This window comes from Chanodichthys erythropterus, chromosome 24 (assembly GCF_024489055.1).
Source record: "Chanodichthys erythropterus isolate Z2021 chromosome 24, ASM2448905v1, whole genome shotgun sequence".
In the NCBI taxonomy this organism is placed as follows: Eukaryota; Metazoa; Chordata; class Actinopteri; order Cypriniformes; family Xenocyprididae; genus Chanodichthys; species Chanodichthys erythropterus.
The window spans coordinates 21,796,613-21,816,078 of record NC_090244.1 but is presented as its reverse complement, the minus strand read 5'-3'; the positions used below and the strand labels follow the sequence as shown (position 1 = coordinate 21,816,078).

General features: G+C 37.1%; 1 protein-coding gene across 3 annotated transcripts in view; it reads left to right on the top strand.

Moving 5' to 3' along the window:
- Nucleotides 1–17,618, top strand: part of abtb2b (ankyrin repeat and BTB (POZ) domain containing 2b) — a 67,216-nt gene extending 49,598 nt beyond the window's left edge. For all 3 annotated transcript variants that reach the window (XM_067379830.1, XM_067379828.1, XM_067379829.1), the window contains exons 4-17: nucleotides 5,668–5,820; nucleotides 8,036–8,201; nucleotides 8,341–8,430; nucleotides 8,665–8,766; nucleotides 10,783–10,879; nucleotides 11,628–11,763; nucleotides 12,468–12,742; nucleotides 12,939–13,117; nucleotides 15,065–15,170; nucleotides 15,356–15,458; nucleotides 15,578–15,668; nucleotides 15,766–15,834; nucleotides 16,047–16,160; nucleotides 16,920–17,618. In XM_067379830.1, the coding sequence (XP_067235931.1) occupies nucleotides 5,668–5,820; nucleotides 8,036–8,201; nucleotides 8,341–8,430; nucleotides 8,665–8,766; nucleotides 10,783–10,879; nucleotides 11,628–11,763; nucleotides 12,468–12,742; nucleotides 12,939–13,117; nucleotides 15,065–15,170; nucleotides 15,356–15,458; nucleotides 15,578–15,668; nucleotides 15,766–15,834; nucleotides 16,047–16,160; nucleotides 16,920–17,123 (1,885 nt within the window). In that variant the 3' untranslated portion in view covers nucleotides 17,124–17,618. The remainder of the gene's footprint in view (nucleotides 1–5,667; nucleotides 5,821–8,035; nucleotides 8,202–8,340; nucleotides 8,431–8,664; nucleotides 8,767–10,782; nucleotides 10,880–11,627; nucleotides 11,764–12,467; nucleotides 12,743–12,938; nucleotides 13,118–15,064; nucleotides 15,171–15,355; nucleotides 15,459–15,577; nucleotides 15,669–15,765; nucleotides 15,835–16,046; nucleotides 16,161–16,919) is intronic.
- The last annotated feature ends 1,848 nt before the right edge of the window (nucleotides 17,619–19,466 follow it).

Here is a 19,466-nt window from a genome sequence, read left to right as displayed (position 1 = left end):
TGTAGTCTAGTCACGTTAGAGGTCTTAAACACATGTGTAAATGCCTGTGTGCGCTAGTCCACCAAATTAGCCCAAAGCGCTATAAGGTTTCCACAAGCCCTGATTAGCCAAGCTTTGATGTAGGCTGAAACTGAGCTTGGGTTTCGGGTCGAAGGCCACGGGTTGAACTTGAGCCCTTGATTCAGAATGCACGGGTCATTGTGTGAAGCGTGACCCAGGGGCCAACATGAACAAGAGATGAAGGGAGGCAGAAAGACTTTTGTTTTTCACTAGCATAGCATTCTGACAACAGAACAAAGCAGAGTTGTAAAAATGTTGAAGGGCTTAAATTTCATGCTGGTTTTGTTTTCCATTCATAAAAGAGGAGGTCAGAGGAGTGGACTATGCATCAGTAAGTTTAGATTTGTGTGCGTCCCTGAAAGTGTGACCAGTAGTTGTAATCTAACATGCTAACTGCTAAAAGAGCTATAATCATCTTCTGTTTGTTGGTCAAAAAGCTTTGAGGAATCAATAATTCCATTTAGCAATGGAAAAGAGCTGACAGGCATAGTATCAAGTGTGTATTTAGATTTGAGTGCTGTACATATAGCTTTTAAATGCTGTTGGTTAGATTTTTTTTTTTTTAAATGGATTTTAAAATGCAACTTCCCAAAAAAAAATAAAAAAAAAATATGCTTTTTAATTTTGAAAATCTGGTGCCCCATGATAAGATAAAATAAATAAAAAATAAAATAAAATAAAATAATATAAAAATTAAACTTTTAAAGGGGATCTTTTATGACCCTTTTCACAAGATGTAATATAAGTCTCTGGTGTCTCCAGAATGTGTCTAAAGTTTCAGCTCAAAATTCCCCACAGATCATTTATTATAGCTTGTAAAATTTGCCCCTATTTAGGTGAGAGCAAAAACACACAATATTTGTGTGTCCCTTTAAATGCAAATGAGCTGCTGCTCCTGGACCCCTTTCCAGAAGAGGGCGGAGCTTTAACAGCTCGTGCTTCGGTTGCTCAACAACAACAAAGCTGGAGAATCTCACGCAGCCAAAATGACGATTATCAGTAACGGTGTTCATCCTTACATTGTTCAAACTGGAGTCGGACACTGATGGAGAGACTCAGGAAGAAGTTACAACTTTTAGAATGAAACTGAACGTTTCTGAACGGTTAGTGGATAAATGTATGTCGTTTCTGTGGAGATGATTCAACTCATCGACTAGCATGTGTCGTCATGTTAATCTTTTGTGCAAATCCAGCGTTAAATTGACCCTCGTTTGGGAAGCAGTTCAGCGTAAAATGACGGCATGTTAACAACACTCTTCTACAACTCTTCCTCTTCTCTAAAGCAGTGGAAATTATGGAAGCCTGTTTCTGCCACTAAATAAAAAATAAATACCATACCATAATTGTGACTTTTTATCCCAGAATTCTGTCTTTTTTTCTCACAGTTGTGAGTTATAAAGTCAGAATTGCGAGTTATGAACTCGGAATTGCATGATATAAAGTCACAATTCTGACTTTTTTTCTCACAAAAAGTGAGTTTTTCTTGCAATTGGGAGTTTATATCTCAGAATTGTGACTTTATATCTCACAATTCTGACTTTATATCACACAATTGTGAGTTTATATTTCAGAATTGTGACTTTATATCTCGCAATTCTGACTTTATATCATGCAGTTGTGAATTTATATTTCAGAATTGTGACTTTATAACTCACAATCGTGAGAAAAAAAGTATTGTGAGATATAAACTCGCAATTGTGAGATAAAAAATCAAAATTCTGAGATAAAAAGTTGCAAATACTGTTTTTATTTTCTTATTTAGTGGTGGAAACGGGCTTCCATAGGAAACTGGTACAACGTCGTTGCTTGTGAAAAAATGGAAGTGTATGGAAAAATCCCCATGAACTTTTCCTGTTTCAGACTCATTTAGTGTACTAAATTATATCTTTTTCCACACAAACACACTCACACTCACTTACAGATATACAATCAAATCCTTATATGCTCTCACAGATATCAACTCCCCAACACCATCCACCCCGTCCTTTGAGCGACCAAAGTAAACATACTTAGCAGGCTGCAATCTATTAGTCTTGACAGTGGTTTTAAGAGCCTTGGCACTTGGAAAATTCCCTTGATCAATACAGTAGGCTACTAAAATGCTCTTCTAAACTATTTTAGGGAAAGTATGTGGTTATTAAGTGTGTTTCTTTGCGCCTCTTCCCTCACTTTCCCATGAAGATCTTTCCTTACACTTGGATTAAGGTTGAGCTGTTTTACAACCACAAGTCAAACAAATGTTACTAAACCTCATCTGTTTTTCTGGTTGTAGGCATTACAGCTCCTGGCTTGCAATACATTATTAGTTTTATCTTTGGTTTTGTTCAGACAGGCAGATAAAATCAGATTTTTGGCATGTCCTAAACAAATCTGTTGTTTGTAGTGCACAAAACAGCATGATTTTTTTTCCCCCTGTTTGTTTTTTCTTTTCCAATTATAGCTACAGCAACCAATGTAAACATAAAATGCCAGAAAAATTATATATGCAAGTACATAAATATGAATATTTGGCCAACGTATTGCAACTGTACTGCCATTTTAACGCATGTCTTGTAGGGGTACAAACCTCTGTACTCAAGGGGGCGATAAAATTCCCTTCAAATGTTTGTCATTTCACCAAACATGTTATTTCTGATGAAGCTAGCTATAAACATGTCAACTTTAACCCTGTAGAAGAAGACACTATACTTTACCCTGATGTCCACTACTGCTCTATAGCGCCCATTGTGGCAACACTGAGAATACTATGCGAACTGATTTAATCACCTGCAAAACATCTGACAAATAATAATTTGATGTGGTGTCTTTTTGTATCTTCCCTCAAGATTTAAATTTAGCATCTGTAAATTTAGCTTTGCCTTCAGATGTCTCACACTTGAAAGCTGACTTCAGAATTTTAATTGTCTTTCCTTTTGAACCAAAATGGCTCCCATCAAGTTGTCATCTGCAAAGTTGATCTGTTTGTTGTGGTTGAGCGCGTCTGTAGGTCTCAGGAGATTAGATTCTCTGTTGCGCATATCTTGTGTGTTTAATGAGCTTCACGCTCCTCACAGTGCGTCTCATTTGCATGTCTTGCCGGGCTGACAGACTCTCGGCGGGATGACTGTTTTTTATTTGACGTCATTGTGTTCCTGCTGTGCATCGAGCGCTCTGGGGACAAACTTTCACATTGGTATCTCCCTAAATCGGATGTGAGGCTCACTTTCTCTGAGGGGATGGATGACTGTGGAGACGTTATGAAACACCAGCAGTATGAGCTGGTTTCACTTAGAAGATTAGATTAGGATTTTGAGAATGGGATCCTGGACCTGTATCAGTGCCTGCTGATGATACTTGGATGCTAAATACAGCTAACTGATTATGGTAAAACTGAACAATGATAATACCAGTAACAGTTTTTAGAACCCAAAACACTTAAAGGATTAGTTCACTTTTAAATAAAATCTTCCTGATAATTTATTCACCCCCATGTCATCCAAGATGTTCATGTCTTTCTTTCTTCAGTCGAAAATAAATTAAAGTTTTTGATGAAAACATTCCAGGATTTTTCTCCATATAGTGGACTTCAAAGCCCTCCAAATGGTTGAAGGTCAAAATTACAGTTTCATTGGAGCTTCAAAACGTTCTACACAATCGCAGACGAGGAATAAGAGTCTTATCTAGAGAAACCATCATTCATTTTCTTAATATATATATATATATATATATATATATATATATATATATATATATATATATATATATATATATATATATATGGATAAGTTTTAACAATAAAAATATTATAGGTTTTAACAATAAGTGCTCATCTTAAACTAGCTCTCTTCTTCTTCTCTATTACTGCCCTCCACAGGTCAAAGTTTGAACTAAATTGTTATATACTTGCACTAGCATATTGTATATGACAATTTAGTTTAAACTTTGACCTGAGGAGGGCAGTAATACACTTAGCAGTGTCTACACTGCTGGAATTCAAATAGAGAAGATGAAGAAGAGAGTTTAAGATGAGCATTTATGGTTAAAACATAAAAATAAAATAAATAAATAACAAATAAATAAATAAATTAGAAAATGAGCGATGGTTTGGTTTCTCTAAATAAGACCCTTATTTCTCATCTGGGATCGCTGTAAACTGTAATTTTGACCTTTGGGCTCCATTGAAGTCCACTATATGGAGAAAAATCCTGGAATGTTTTCATCAAAAACCTTCATTTCTTTTCGACTGAAGAAAGAAAGACATGAACATCTTGGATGACGTAGGGGTGAGTAAATTATCAGGAAAATTTTATTTGAAAGTGAACTAATCCTTTAAATATTGGATGATGATGTGGATTAATAATAATAATTATAAATTGAATATTAGTATATTAGCATACAATATTTAGTATGCTAACCCGATTGTAATTGCTGGGTCAATTCTTCTTCTCTGAAATGAATCACATTTTTGAGGGCCTAAACATGCTCGAAAACTTATGAAACTTTGCACATGCATCAGAAGTGGAAAATTTACATCTGATATGGGTTTCAGAATGGCTCAATAGCGCCACCTAGAAAATTTCAATTAAGCGCCCCTCACGCTACATTTCACAGATATGAAATTTGGTAGACGCATCTAACAGCCCAATACCTACAGAAGTCCCTGGGTGCAAAATCTGAAAACCCAACAGGAAGTGAGATATTCCAATCAATAGTTTTACTCAAAGTTGAACATTTTATGCATGTTTAGCAAGTCAGTTGTGTAAAACAAGTTGGGCCACAGTGCACTAAATCTGCTAGCGTTTGTAAAAGAAGGCCTTGTGCAATGATGACAGAGCGCAGCTTTCACAGAGACGGCCCGCGTCTTTCAGCAGCCTGTCATATCAAAGAATTCACGCTGAGAATGAGATACAGCTGCTGAAGTCGTCTTGTTTTCAGCAGCTCATTGCCACTCCCTGGAGACATGAATGCTTGTATGTGTGCGAGCTTCTTGACAAAATCTTCACATGAGGACAGATATGGGCTGTTTACTGGACCCAGAGCAAGACTGTTACGCAATAATAATTCTGAATTTTGACAAGTCTCAACCTCTGAAAAGGTGAAGTTGATGTTTTAAAAATCTGCGTTCCCATTAAAAAACAATTGGAAAAATACGCTAGCCTCTGGTAAAAATGCTTACGTGTTCATCTAAATAAGGGCATAGTGTCTATATATAAAAACAATATTAAATATTACTACAGATTTATTCTAATCCACACCCTAATGATAAAAGAAAACTTTACATTTTTACTTTTTTTTTTCCTATATGAGGGCGTCCCTACATGAGGTTTTGTCAGATTTAGCTCACTTTTGAGGACAAATCTGGATTTATTTTTATTTTTTTTTTTTCAATAAAAGGCCATTTTTATTTATTTATTTATTTTTTACTATTTACACAAATTTTTATATACCAAATCTGAAATCAGTTAATGGCTGTCAGTATCATCATGAGCATACAAAAAAACCATTGTAGTTGCTTACAACAAATAATACAATGAAAAATGGTTACGAAAGTGAACTAATCCTTTAATAACAACAAAGAATTGGAAACAAACTTGTAAAGTACATGCTCTTTTCTTCTGCAAACCCCAGGCCGTTCCTCCTCCTCCCTCCTCTGATGGAGTGGATGCGTGTGGCCATCGTTCACGCGGAGCATCGCCGCAGCTTATTGGTGGACAGCGATGATGTCAGACAGACAGCACGGCTACTCCTGCCTGGGCTAGACTGCGAACCCAGACTGCTGAAGTAAGTCATTAAAATAATAAAACATATCCTGACTGACAATGAGTGAATTAAATCCTAGACTTGCATTTAGGAACATTAGCCAAATCTAGAGACCAGGATAACATAGAGACAATCAGCAAAAACTCCCCAGAAGCCGCACCATAGCAATGCATGAAAAACACTCTGAACACCCCGTAGAGCAACACCCTAGCAACATTCTAAATACCTTAGCTACTGTAAGATAGTGTGTGTGTGTATATATTCAGAATAATTTGCATTGATGATTCATGTAAAGCAAGGGGCATCCAATTTTAAAGGTGCTTTGTCAAGTTCTCCAATTGTGGTGACCTTGTTTTCCGAGTGTATATTTTATTGCATTTACTGTTCCAAATGTTTCTATCACAACCTTGTTAGATTAATTAAATCTATTTTTTAAAATGTCAACAGACTTTTAAACGCTGAAAAACACAGGCACTTAAAGTGTCGCAGAGCTGATGGTATTAGACATGATCTCATGCTGCCTCCTTATATGCGACTTTCCATCGGACTGTATTAAAACATTGGCAAAGAGCTGCAGCAAAGCCTCAGATTTTTACTGATCCTCATGCTGATGTCAAGGCTTATTCTTAATGATTTGAAAACATTGCAGGAAAATACAGCACTCCACCCATGAAAGCACTATCCCTCTCCTCATTCATTCACTTACTCTTTCCACTCATTCACTTACTCAATTATTCACTCACTCATTTATTCACTTATTTACTCACTCATTCACTTGCATACTCATTTATTCACTCATTCATTCCACTCACACATTAATTCACACACTCACTCATTCAACTCACTCACGCACTAATTGATTCCACTTAATCATTCATTCATGCACTCACTCATTCAACTCACTCTTTCATTCCACTCACATTCACATATTTATTCACTCATTCATTCACTCACTCACTCATGCACTAATTGATTCCACTTAATTATTCATGCACTCACTCATTCAACTCCCTTAATCACTCATTCAGTCCACTCTCTCACATTCATTCACTTCTTTATTCACTCATTCTCTTATTTATTCACTCACACATTCATTAACTTATTCACTCACTTATGCACTCAAACATTCATTCACTCATTCATACCACTCACATTCATTCATTGATTCCACTTAATCCATTCATGCACTCACTCATTCAACTCACTCTTAATCACTCTTTCATTCCACTCACATTCATTCACTTACTCATTCATTCACTTACACATTCATTCACTTATTCACTCACTCACTCTTTAATTCCACTTAATCCATTCATGCACTCACTCATTCAACTCCCTTAATCACTCATTCATTCCACTCACTCTCAATTCATACACTTCTTTATTCACTCATTCACTTACTAATTTATTCACACATTCATTAACTTAGTCACTCACTTATGCACTCACATTCGTTCACTTAATCACTCACTCACTCACTGACTTACTAATTTATTCACTCTTTAATTCCACTCACATTCATTCACTTATTCACTCACTCACTGATTCAACTTAATCCATTCATGCACACTCTCATTCAACTCCCTCAATCACTCATTCATTCCACTCACTCTCACATTCATTCACTTCTTCATTCACTTACTAATTTATTCACTCACACATTCATTCACTTCTTTATTCACTCATTCACTTACTCATTTATTCACTCACACATTCATTAACTTATTCACTCACATTCATTCACTCATTCATTCCACTTAATCCATTCATGCACTCACTCATTCAACTCCCTTATTCATTCCACTCACCCTCACATTCATTCACTTCATTCACTTACTCATTTATTCACTCATTCATTCAACTTACACATTCATTCACTTATTCTCACTCATTCCGATCACTTGCACACTAATTGATTCCACTTAATAATTTATGCACTCACTCATTCAACTCACTCTTAATCACTCATTCATTCCACTCACTCTCACACACTCATTCCACTCACACATTCATTTGTTCATTCAATCACTTACTAATTCATTCATTCACTCACACATTCATTCACTCATTCATTCCACTCACTCCACATCACTATTCATTCACTTATTTATTCACTCATTCTGCTTACTCACTCACACATACATTCACTTATTTGTTCACTCACACTCATTCATTCCACTCACTGTCCTCCTTTTCATTTATGTGTGTTTTCTAACTCTTCTTCTGTCTTTTGTAGGCCTGAGTGCTGTTTTAGTTCCTTCAGGCGGCTGGATGCCAAAGCCGCCACAGATAAGTTCCAGCTGGACCTGGGCTTCCGCATGCTCAACTGTGGCCGCACCGATCTGATTGGCCAGGCCATCGAGCTGCTGGGGCCAGATGGTGTCAACAGCATGGATGACCAGGTACCGTAAGATCAGAACCGCAAGCCAGACGTTAACACCACCTGTCAGCAACTAAGACCAAACTATGCATCACTCTGTTACACTGATATCATGTTTTGGATCCAGATGTCAAACTCTGCTCTTTCTGCATCTGTGGCAGGGTATGACCCCGCTGATGTACGCCTGCTCAGCTGGAGACGAAGCTTTAGTCCAGATGCTGATTGATGCTGGAGCCAATCTGGATGTAGCGGTATGTACCACCAGTTACTATATTAGTCAGTCACTATTTTTGGATGTTAAGGCCTGTTTATAACAAGTTAAATGGGAACTACATTACTTGAATTGATTTGCCAAGGACAAGCCAGCAGAACATTTATTAATAAATAAAAACCCTAACCTTATTTGTTAGACTGTTTCATTAGAATGTTTTTTGTGAAGAAATGGAAATGGCTCCGTAAGAAAGCTGACAGTCTTTTGTGTTCAGGTACCCGTTTGCTCTCCCAAACACCCTTCAGTCCACCAAGACAGCCGCCACTGGGTGGCGCTTACATTCGCTGTGTTACATGGACACATATCAGTAGTGCAGGTAAACTGCTTGTTTTATTAATTTATTTGCCTAAACCAGTTAAGTGCAAACCCCAAAGCCGATTCTAAAGATTTCATTGGTCATGCTAGTCACAAAACTGAAACAAATACTAAACCTAATCTTAGTGTAGTGAATAGATCATCCATATTTCTGACTGAAGTCTTCCTTACAAACAATAGGCTTGTTCGAGATGCATCAGCGCTGCGCAGACCGATCGGTGTATGACATCAAAGTACCACGAGAGTGATTCAAAAGCATAAGGAGTTGAACGGTACTTTGATGTCATACACCGATCGGTCTGCGCAGCGCCGATGCATCTCGAACAAGCCTAATGTTTCACTGGTCACATGATTGAGTTGATCAGCTGCAGGCCAGGGTTTGCACTTAACTAGTGTTGGAAAACATTGTTTTACTTTTTTTTTTTTTTGCACAATTGGTTATTAGGAAGATGTGATACTACTGACTAAGTATACTTAGTTAAATTTAAGTAAATATTTTCCAAGTTTACTTTATAAAAGAGTACTTTTAAAGATGCCCTAGAACTTTTTTTAAAGATGTAATATAAGTCTAAGGTGTCCCCTGAATGTGTCTGTGAAGTTTCAGCTCAAAATACCCAATAGATTTTTTTTAAATTCATTTTTTTAACTGCCTATTTTGGGGCATCATTATAAATGAGCCGATTCAGGGTACGCGGCCCCTTTAAATCTGGTGCTCCACGCCCCAAGAGCTCACGCTTGCCTTAAACAATATAAAAAAAAAGTTCAAACAGCTTATATACCCCTCAAAATGGATCTTTACAAAGTGTTCGTCATGCAGCATGTCTAATCGCTAAGTACAGTGTTTATTTGAATGTTTACATTTGGTTATGAATGAGTTTGATAGTGCTCCGTGGCTAAAGCTAACATTACACACTGTTGGAGAGATTTATAAAGAATGAAGTTGTGTTTATGAATTATACAGACTGCAAGTGTTTAAAAAATGAAAATAGCGACGGCTCTTGTCTCTGTGAATACAGTTGGTATTCTTTGGTAACTTTAACCAAAGAACTTTTTGAATACGATGGTAACTTTAACCACATTTAACAGTACACTAGCAACATGCTAACGAAACATTTAAAAAAAGACAATTTAAAAAAATATCACTAAAATTATCATGATATTATGGATCATGTCAGTTATTATCACTACATCTGCCATTTTTCACTATTGTCCTTGCTTGCTTACCTAGTCTGATTCAGCTGTGCAGATCCAGACGTGTAACCCTTTCATAACGTTGGGAACTTCGGCTGGCATATGCAAATATTGGGGGCGTACACCCCGACTGTTACGTAACAGTCTGTGTTATGTTGAGATTCGCCTGTTCTTCAGAGGTCTTTTAAACAAATGAGATATAAGAAGGAGGAAACAATGGAGTTTGAGACTCACTGTATGTCATTTCCATGCACTGAACTCTTGTTATTTAACTATGCCGAGGTAAATTCAATTTTTGAATCAAGGGCACCTTTAAGTGTACTTAGATGTAAAGTAGTTGTGTACTTAAAGTTTACTGGTATTGCACTTAAGTTTTTCTTTTGTACTGAAACTATACTGTTAACTTTAAGTGTTATTTTATTAGTTATAGACTTTTTGCCCACTTTTAGCTTATGAAAGTCAAAATGTGTAGTTTACTGAGTGTATAATTGTAAAGTTTTCTTAAAGTTAACTCAACAATGTGCTTAGTACTTTAAGTATACTATGCCGTTTCTAAAGTAGTATCATTTTTAAATAATCCTTTAACAGGACTTTAAGTTAACTTTTACTGTACACAAGTATAGGAAAAATATACTTAAACCTTTGTGTATTTTTCAGGAGAAGCCAAGCATACTAAAGTATATATACTTTATTACACTTGAATATACTTATTTATGTAAGGCGTGTAACATTAGGTCACCGGAGTTGTAGGTTTCATCCTCGTGTTTATATTCAGCAGTATTTTTGCTGTTACTTTCTTAACATACATGCTTGTCTGTATCTTCAGCTTCTATTAGATGCCGGGGCAAATGTAGAAGGAGCAGCCGTCCGTAACGGACAGGAGAGCAATGCCGAGACACCTCTTCAGCTGGCATCTGCAGCAGGTGTGTGTAGCACAACTCCCTTACTCATATCAGCCTCTCCCAACTTCCACCAGCTCAGATTTACCGCCTGCCAGGGAAGGCTGGTCACTCCCATCCCAAACAGGAATCCCTAAAAATATGGCCATGTGTTGGCAGACCAGAACCAAACTGTAGAGGCCACAAACTGTAGGAGAGTTGACAGAATTGGGTCAGGAAGATGGTGTTTTGCCACAGTTCAGAATGTTTGGTTTTTAAAAACATTTTATTGGTGTGGGGCATTTAACAAGAGTTTCTGCAACATTCAAAGGAGTCTTTATGATTTACCTTTAGTATGTAAAATGTTTGGTATACTTTACCACCATCTATCCTACAGTATCTAACCTACTTTATCCTTAATACCTCACTGTGATTAGGCAGTCCAAGTTTTTGAACTTCAATAGGCAATCTTTATTGTAAATGTGGGCGGTAATGTTAATATTTCACTTTTCTGTTGTCAAAAATCTAAAGAGTTAAATCGATTTTGGCCAAAAGATGTTGTGAGTTCTAAAAGTTACAGTATGTTTTCATAGTACATCAAGCTCTTTTATGTCAAATGATCAAGGAAAAGTTGATTCCTTAAGACATGACCCTTCCAAGATCATTACAGTAATGATCATGAATTGTGATCTTTTCTTTTATTGTGGTTCTCTCTCATTTATTCTACACATCTCACCATCTGTTTCTCCTTTACTTCTCCTCTGGTCACTCTCCTGCTTTCGCAACCTCTCAGGGAATTACGAGATGGTTAGTTTACTGCTGGCGCGGGGTGCAGATCCCCTGCTGAGGTCCCAGGACGGTAACACACTGACATCATCGCTCTATGAGGACATGAACTGCTTCAGTCATGCTGCCGCCCATGGCCATAGGTAATACCTCCCATCATCCTAACACAGCTCAAGTACACTCACCCCTCGGCAACTCTGAATATGATCACTTATGACAAATACACAGCTGCATTACCTCATAATGGGTTCATATTTAGCAAATATGTAGGTTATGACACTGCTTATCTACAGAATGTCAATCCTTCTAATCATCCATATTCTATCTAGCCAATATCATCATCATGATCATCTATCCAGCATCTACACTTCTATATGTATCTGTCAGATTATTTTTAATTCTATCTATATAGTCAATCATCTATCTCTGCCTGTCTATCTATCCATACGGCCAGCTGTCTATCCAATCATTCAGTATATATCAAGACAACCATATATCTACCTATCTGACAAATCATTCATTACCTAATCTGTCTAATCATTCACCAGCTATCTATCCATCTAGCTTTCTATCTTATATCATTGCATTAATGATCTCTCCAGCTATCTGTATACCCATTATCTACCTGCTGTGTTTCAAAATATCTATCTTTCCAGTCATTTATGTTCTACCTAGCCAGCTATTATCATATCCAACTATCTCCCTGTATAATCGTTCACCAGCTATCCATTTTATCAAACTGTCTATCCATAATAAGACCAAACATTCATTATCTATCCAGACAACCATTTATCAATCTGTCTACCATCCATCCAGCAATGAACTAATTGAGAACTATGTTCTCCAGGAATGTTTTAAGGAAGCTCCTCTCTCAGCCTCAGAAGGTGAGGGAAGACGTGCTCTCACTGGAGGAGATCCTGGCGGAGGGTGTGGAGGCCGAGACGCGGGCGTCTGGCCGGAACGGACATTCTCTACCCCCTCCTCCATCCCCTAACCTCAGCCTGGTGTCAGAAGATGCCCTGCCCAAGCTGTGTAAGGCCCGTATGAAAGCTCTGCAGGAGGCATCATTTTACAGCGCAGAGCATGGCTACCTTGATGTCACCATGGAGCTCAGATCATTGGGTAAGTTAGACACATACAGTATCTAACAACAGTCATAAATTATTTACAGAGAATACACATAGTAAAGATGATATCATAGAGTAACACTTTAACAAATTCATTATCAGGTTTTCTGCGAGAGATACAAAAAGCAGAGCTATTTAGGAAGCATTTGTTTATTTGTAAACAATTCTCTATATATCATGTGATCCTGCAGGAGTGCCGTGGAAGCTTCATGTATGGTTGGAGTCACTGCGCAGTGCTCAGCAAAAGTCCAGAGCTGGAGTCACACTCTCCCTTTTGCGTGACTTCCTTTCCATCAGAGAGGAGGACTACTGTGAGGAACTGGTCTGCGTTGGTTTTCCTCTGATGTTTAACATCCTGAAAAATAGCAAGGTAAATTACAATGCAACAATGAAAAAAAAAAAAAAAATCTTATATATAAATACATATATACATACACAGTTGAGTTCAAAACTTTGCATACCCCTTGCAGAATCTGCAAAAATGTTAATCATTTTATTTTTTATTTAGTACTGTCCTTAATAAACTATTTCAAATAACAGTTGTTTACACAAAGTCCACAAGAGAAAAAAATGACCCCATTCAAAAGTTTACATACCCTTGATTCTTAATACTGTGTGTGGTTACCTGGATGATCTACAACTGTTTTTGGTCTTTTTTGTTTTGTGATGGTTCTTCATGAGTCCCTTGTTTGTTCTGAGCAGTTAAACTGAGCTCTGTTCTTCAGAAAAATCCTCCAGGGGCCTCATTTATAAAACTTTGCGTAGATTTCATCCTAAAAGTGTATGTACGCGCAAAAGCTAGATTCTGCGTACGCACAAAAAAAATCTGATTTATAAAACCATGCGTACGCCAGATCCTGCGCACAAATCCCTTTATAAATCCCAGTCAGCGGAAGATTGTGTGTACGTGCATCTCCACCCTGTCTCCTCCCCGACATCACCATATATGGAGCTTACGACGCCTAGTTTTACTATGCATAACCTCATCTGCATATCATTTCCATACACGTTCTCATCCACGGTTGATGTGCAAGTTTTTTTGTTTAAAGAACATTTTTTAATTCAGTTCTGCCCTTTGGAAGCTACAAAAGATACTTTCATGTTACCCAGAAGACAAAAAGAGTACAATTTATTCTGTTCATGAAATTCAAAAAGTTTACATCCCAGACTCTTAATGCATCATGTTTCCTTCTGGAGCATCAGTGAATGTTTGAACCTTTTTTAATAGTTGAGTTTGAGTCCCTCAATTGTCCTCAGCGTGAAAAGACGGATCTCAAAATCATTCAGTCACTGCTGGAAAGGGTTCAAATATGCAAAAGATGCTTGAAAACTGAAGAATCTGCAGGACCTGGAGAATTTTTTTTCTGAAGAACAGAGCTCAGTTTAACTGCTCAGAACATACAAAGGAATCATAAACAACCATCACAAAACAAAAAAACAGTCGTAGATCACCCAGGTAACCACACACAGTATTAAAAAACCAAGGGTATGTAAACTTTTGACATGCATTGTGTTCTAAAAATTTTAGCCGCAAAAATTCAGACTTGGTGCTAAGAGGCCTTAAATAATTCTTACGCTGCATCCGAAATTGCATACTTCCTTAATATATAGTAGGTGAAAACAGTATGACAAGAATGTTCGAACTCACAGTACTCAAAAGAGTAGTATTCATAAAAGTACCTAGATGACCTGCTTCTTCCAGTGAGATTCTGAAGTGTGCATACAATGGACACTTTACTATCCCATGAGGCCACAGGAGAATATTTGTGAATGGCAGTGAAGCAACACAACTGACGCTGGTAATGGCTGGACGTGATGTAATTACTAATTCAAAATAAATACCTACTGAAGACAGTATGTGAACTTCCTGCAGGGTTAAGCTCCAGCCCTGCTCATCACACCTGTCTGTAATTATCAAGTGCTCCTGAAGATCTTAATTAGCTGATTCAGTTGTTTTATCAGGGTTGGAGCTAAACTTTGCAGTTAGGTAGATTTCCAGGAACAGGGTTGGGCACCCCTGACCTACTACTTCCAGCGAGATTCTGACACCTTTCAATGGAAATTTTTCTATCCCTTGAGGCCATGGGAGGGGATTTATGAATGGAAGTGAATTGACGCAACTGACGCTTGTAGGTCACGTGACAGTAACAACATGGTGGATGTAGCACATCTGAATTTCATTCATAGTACACATAGCGTACTTTAACGGTCGCAAAGTAAATTCAAATGTAGTACCTACTCAGTACGTGACCTCTGATGCATCTTTAGTCTCTAGTTAAAACTACTTTCTGACTAATTCTTTCTTTTTTCTCTATAGAACGAGGCAATAATCCAACAGCTGGGTATCATTTTTAGTCACTGTTATGGTCCTGCTCCACTTCCTCCTATCCAAGAAAAGAAGGCAGCTCTCTCTGCTCAACTTGGTAATTCACTCCATCTTAGTACAGTTATATTTATGAATTAGCAACATTGACCATTAGATCCACCACAATAATTACCCAACATTGATTTAAAATGCAAAAACTAAAGTGTGTTTGTTACCGATTCTAGTGATTTCACTTTCATTTACATGGTAGCACACATTGCACTTGTATTCCTCTTTCCGCAGACCCTCACTTCCTGAATAACCCAGAGATGTCTGACGTGAAGTTCCAAGTGGAGGGCAAACCGTTCTATGCTCACGGGGTTCTGCTGCTCACCGCATCCGATAGGTGAGCCTGTTACCTTAGTGACAAAATAAATGTGTTATCTTGTAACGCGTATCTCTAAAGTAAATATGTTTTGAAACGATGGAACCGTTATGAATAAAGGATGTTTGCTCTGTTATCAGGTTCAAAACTCTGTTGGCACTGAATGGGTCGGACAGCACTCAGCCACGCAAAGACATTGAGATCAGCAACGTCAAGTACAACATCTTCCAGGTAACATCAGATGAACCCTCATTCAGCGGGCTCTGTGACAACAGGGCGTTCCAAGATGTTATCAGGAGTTAATCACAATCTTATTGTGTTTATCCAGATGATGATGTCATACCTGTACTGCGGGGGGACAGAGTCTCTGAAGATGGGCGTCTCAGAGTTACTGGAGGTAAGACAAGATATAGTCCAACCTAGTAAAGTACGGCCTTTGCCATTAAAACTGGAAGGAAATATTCTTCATGCAGTGGATCCTCCTGAGTATACCTGCAATAATTTAAGAAGAAACTTTAACATTTGTTGAGATTCTTCTTGGCCAGTAAAATATTTTTGTAGATTGAAGCAAGTAATAAGACATTGTTCACCCTTGTTTCCCTTCTCTAGTTACTGTCAGCAGCCAGTTTGTTTCAGCTGGGGGCGCTACAGCGGCATTGTGAAATTCTCTGCGCTCAGAGCATTGACCTTGACAATGCTGTGAACATCTACCAAACTGCTAAGGTAAAAATATAGAATCGTTTATATACAATTTACAATTATAAACAAACACATGCCATAAAAAAAAATCAGAATAATGTTGAATGTAAAATAATAGTAACTGACCAAACACATTTCCTTTGTCATGAGGAAAATGTATTTTGGTAGGATCATGAATCCATGATAATCTATAAAATGAACTACGCCAAGGTCCCACAAGTTCAATTTTATTTTATTTTTTTAACCAAAAACATTTTCCCAGAATGTCCCAAAGCTATAAAAGCAAACTGTGCTTACTTGTTCGGCATGATGATGTGTCCCTGACAGCCTCTGTAGTCCCATTTAGCCACTTGTTAGCAACCGCCTTTTTCAAGACATGTAACAGCTTAAAAAAAAAGAGTCACGAGTGCAGTAATACTCGTGTATTTGTCTTGAGCTTGAGTTCACCACAGACCTTATTTCTGCCATTTAACCAAAATCCCATTAAAAAAATGGACCGACTTTAGGACAATGGAATCGGAAGTGCTAAAATGCTAACTTGTTTCCGCGTTTTGGCCTACAAAGTGATGTTATACCTGCTCCACTCTAATATATATATATATATATATATATATATATATATATATATATATATATATATATATATATATATATATATATAAACAAAAATAAATGAAAAGATGACAAAATTATGGTACATTTAGCTAATATTTACTTTGAAAATATGTTTTACAGGATATGAGCAATTTAATAATTGCCTATTTTATTTATTTTTTTCCCCAGGCTCATGGTGCAGTGGAGCTTATTACATACTGTGAAGGTTTCTTCCTGCAGAACATGGCAGGTCTGTTGGAGAGGGAAGCCTTCCGGGCGCTGATCCTGGGGTCCGGGACACGAAGCGGGTCTGGAAAAGACTCTCTTCTGGAAGAGCTTGAGGCAACGTTAACGCGCAGACTACGCTCACTGCTAGTGACTTCTCGTGTGTGAAAGGAAAAGATGGAAAAATAGAAGGAAATACACAAAGAAGAAAGGACATGGATGTGTAGATGTTAAGACAATATGGAAAGACTGAGGAAATGTGAAAAGGAAATGCTGTTGGAAAAAAAAAAGATGGACTGACTGAAGTTGAGCTTTGTGGACAGTTTCATGAATTCTAAAAATCATTTAAATGGACACAAGCTTGACATTAAATGCTGCAGCATTTGTGTGGCTATAGCTATCGACCTAAAGTATGTTAAAATTGTGTTAATTTGTGGACAACAGTTTCCCCAAACTTAAACATGCCATTTTGTACAGAGTTTGGCTAAAGTGGGAGGCTAGAGTGTATTTTTTTTCCCCTTCATAATTGTTTTATTTTAAGCTATTATAGATTAATCTTGTAATAGAGATAAACAAGGACATGTTCTATTTAAAGATGTGAGATTATTTAATTTGCTATTTTATCTTGTCTCATGCCAAGCAAATAAAGTTATATATAAACAAAACTTGTATCTAAAATTTTATCCAAACAGCAGCAGTACACCACAATTAAGTTATGTAAATATATATACATATACACACACATATATACAGTCAAACCAAAAATTATTCAGATATTTTACTAGTAGGTGCAGGACACTTATGTAAGTGAGGATACCAAAATAAACTAAACTGTGACATATTATACCCAAAAATTCTTCATACAGTGGACTCCCCGTAAAATTGATTTAAAAATGTGGACACTTTGACCTGAATGTTTTGCTCAAGTGCCATTAAGATTAATTTTCTATAACAGTTTAACTCCGAGATCTTGTCATATTTTTTTTAAACTAAACTATAGTGAATAAACTGTATTAATGAATTAAATGTTTACGGTGTCTGAAAAAATTTTGGTTTTATTATGTGTGTGTATTTTATATATATATATACACACACATACATATATGCTTAATCTACCTACGAAATATGAAGTACTGTGTGTTAAGCTGGAGCTGAAATAAGTGCAGAAATGTATGAGAAAAAGGCAGATTTGGTAATGCTTAGTTTAATTTAAAATTGAGTCTGTGCTGCCACCTTCTAGTTATTGAGAGAACTGCATGCTGTTAAACTGCTTTCTGATTCATAACTTCGAAATGTACAATAAATGAAAAAGAAAATAAAGAACTTAACAGGCTTGAAAGAAACACCAAAAGTTGATGAAAATATATAAAAACATTGGTTTGCAGAATTCACAAACTCCTAATAAGGGAATAAAACTGCAGGGGTGTGTGAGACTGTTACAGAAATACCAAATGGTGCACTCACTAACTTAAGACATATCACACAATGAAATGAACATTACCTTTTATGTTCACTCACATGAAGAGATGTAGACTCCAGTCCTGTAAGTAACCTAATAATAAAAAAATGATTTATAGCCTACTACACAGAGCAGGTCTTCTCATGAGATCACATCAATGCATCATGCATAAATCCAACACAACTATCATCTTAATGCAGCAAACAAATTATTACTACAGAACATTAGCTTTAAGTACACCATTTTTAACATAAAATTAAGTCAAAATATAACCTAAAATCTGATACAAAAGTTAGTCATTAAAGATAGGGTAGTAGGCAATGTTTTTCGCTTGTTATACTGGTTACAACTCTCTTCATATTCTGATAGCAATCGATAATAGAAGTGGTCTAAATGTACATATATCTTGTGTGGAAGTCTCAGGACCAAAAAAAAAAAAAAAAGTCCAAATGCAATGATAGGATGTCTTGCCTACCTGTCAAGCTATGTATTTGCAAACCTCGGCGCACCTGCTCGCACAGACATAACACCTCACAAACAGCAGCCACCTTTTACAGTTCCTCCTGAACCAAAACAACAAGCTTATGCTGCGTTCATGCCATACCGTCATTTCAAGATGAGGTAATTTAATGCAGTCTCGTGGAGCTTTGCAGACTCTGCTCTGAAGGGAGGGTGGGATCTTATGCTTTCAAAGTTAGCTTGCTATTGCTAGCCTCTCCGAAATTGCCTACCTTACCTTTAAATGTAATATGTTTGTCAGAATTTAAAGGGCACCTATTATGCCCCTTTTTACAAGATGTCATATTGGTCTTGGGTGTCCCCAGATTGTATTTGTGAAGTTTCAGCACAAAATACCCCACAGTTAATTTATTATAACTAGGGCTGGGCGATGTATCGAATGCTTTTGTCACGCGCATTTCGTCAGTAAAGCCGGTCCCTGATTACCGCTAAATCGCCATCACCTGCTTTCAAATGGAGCGGCATTTAATAGACAGAGACGTAGTTCACTGATAAGACACACAATATCGCGTTCAATATCAATATGAATCGCC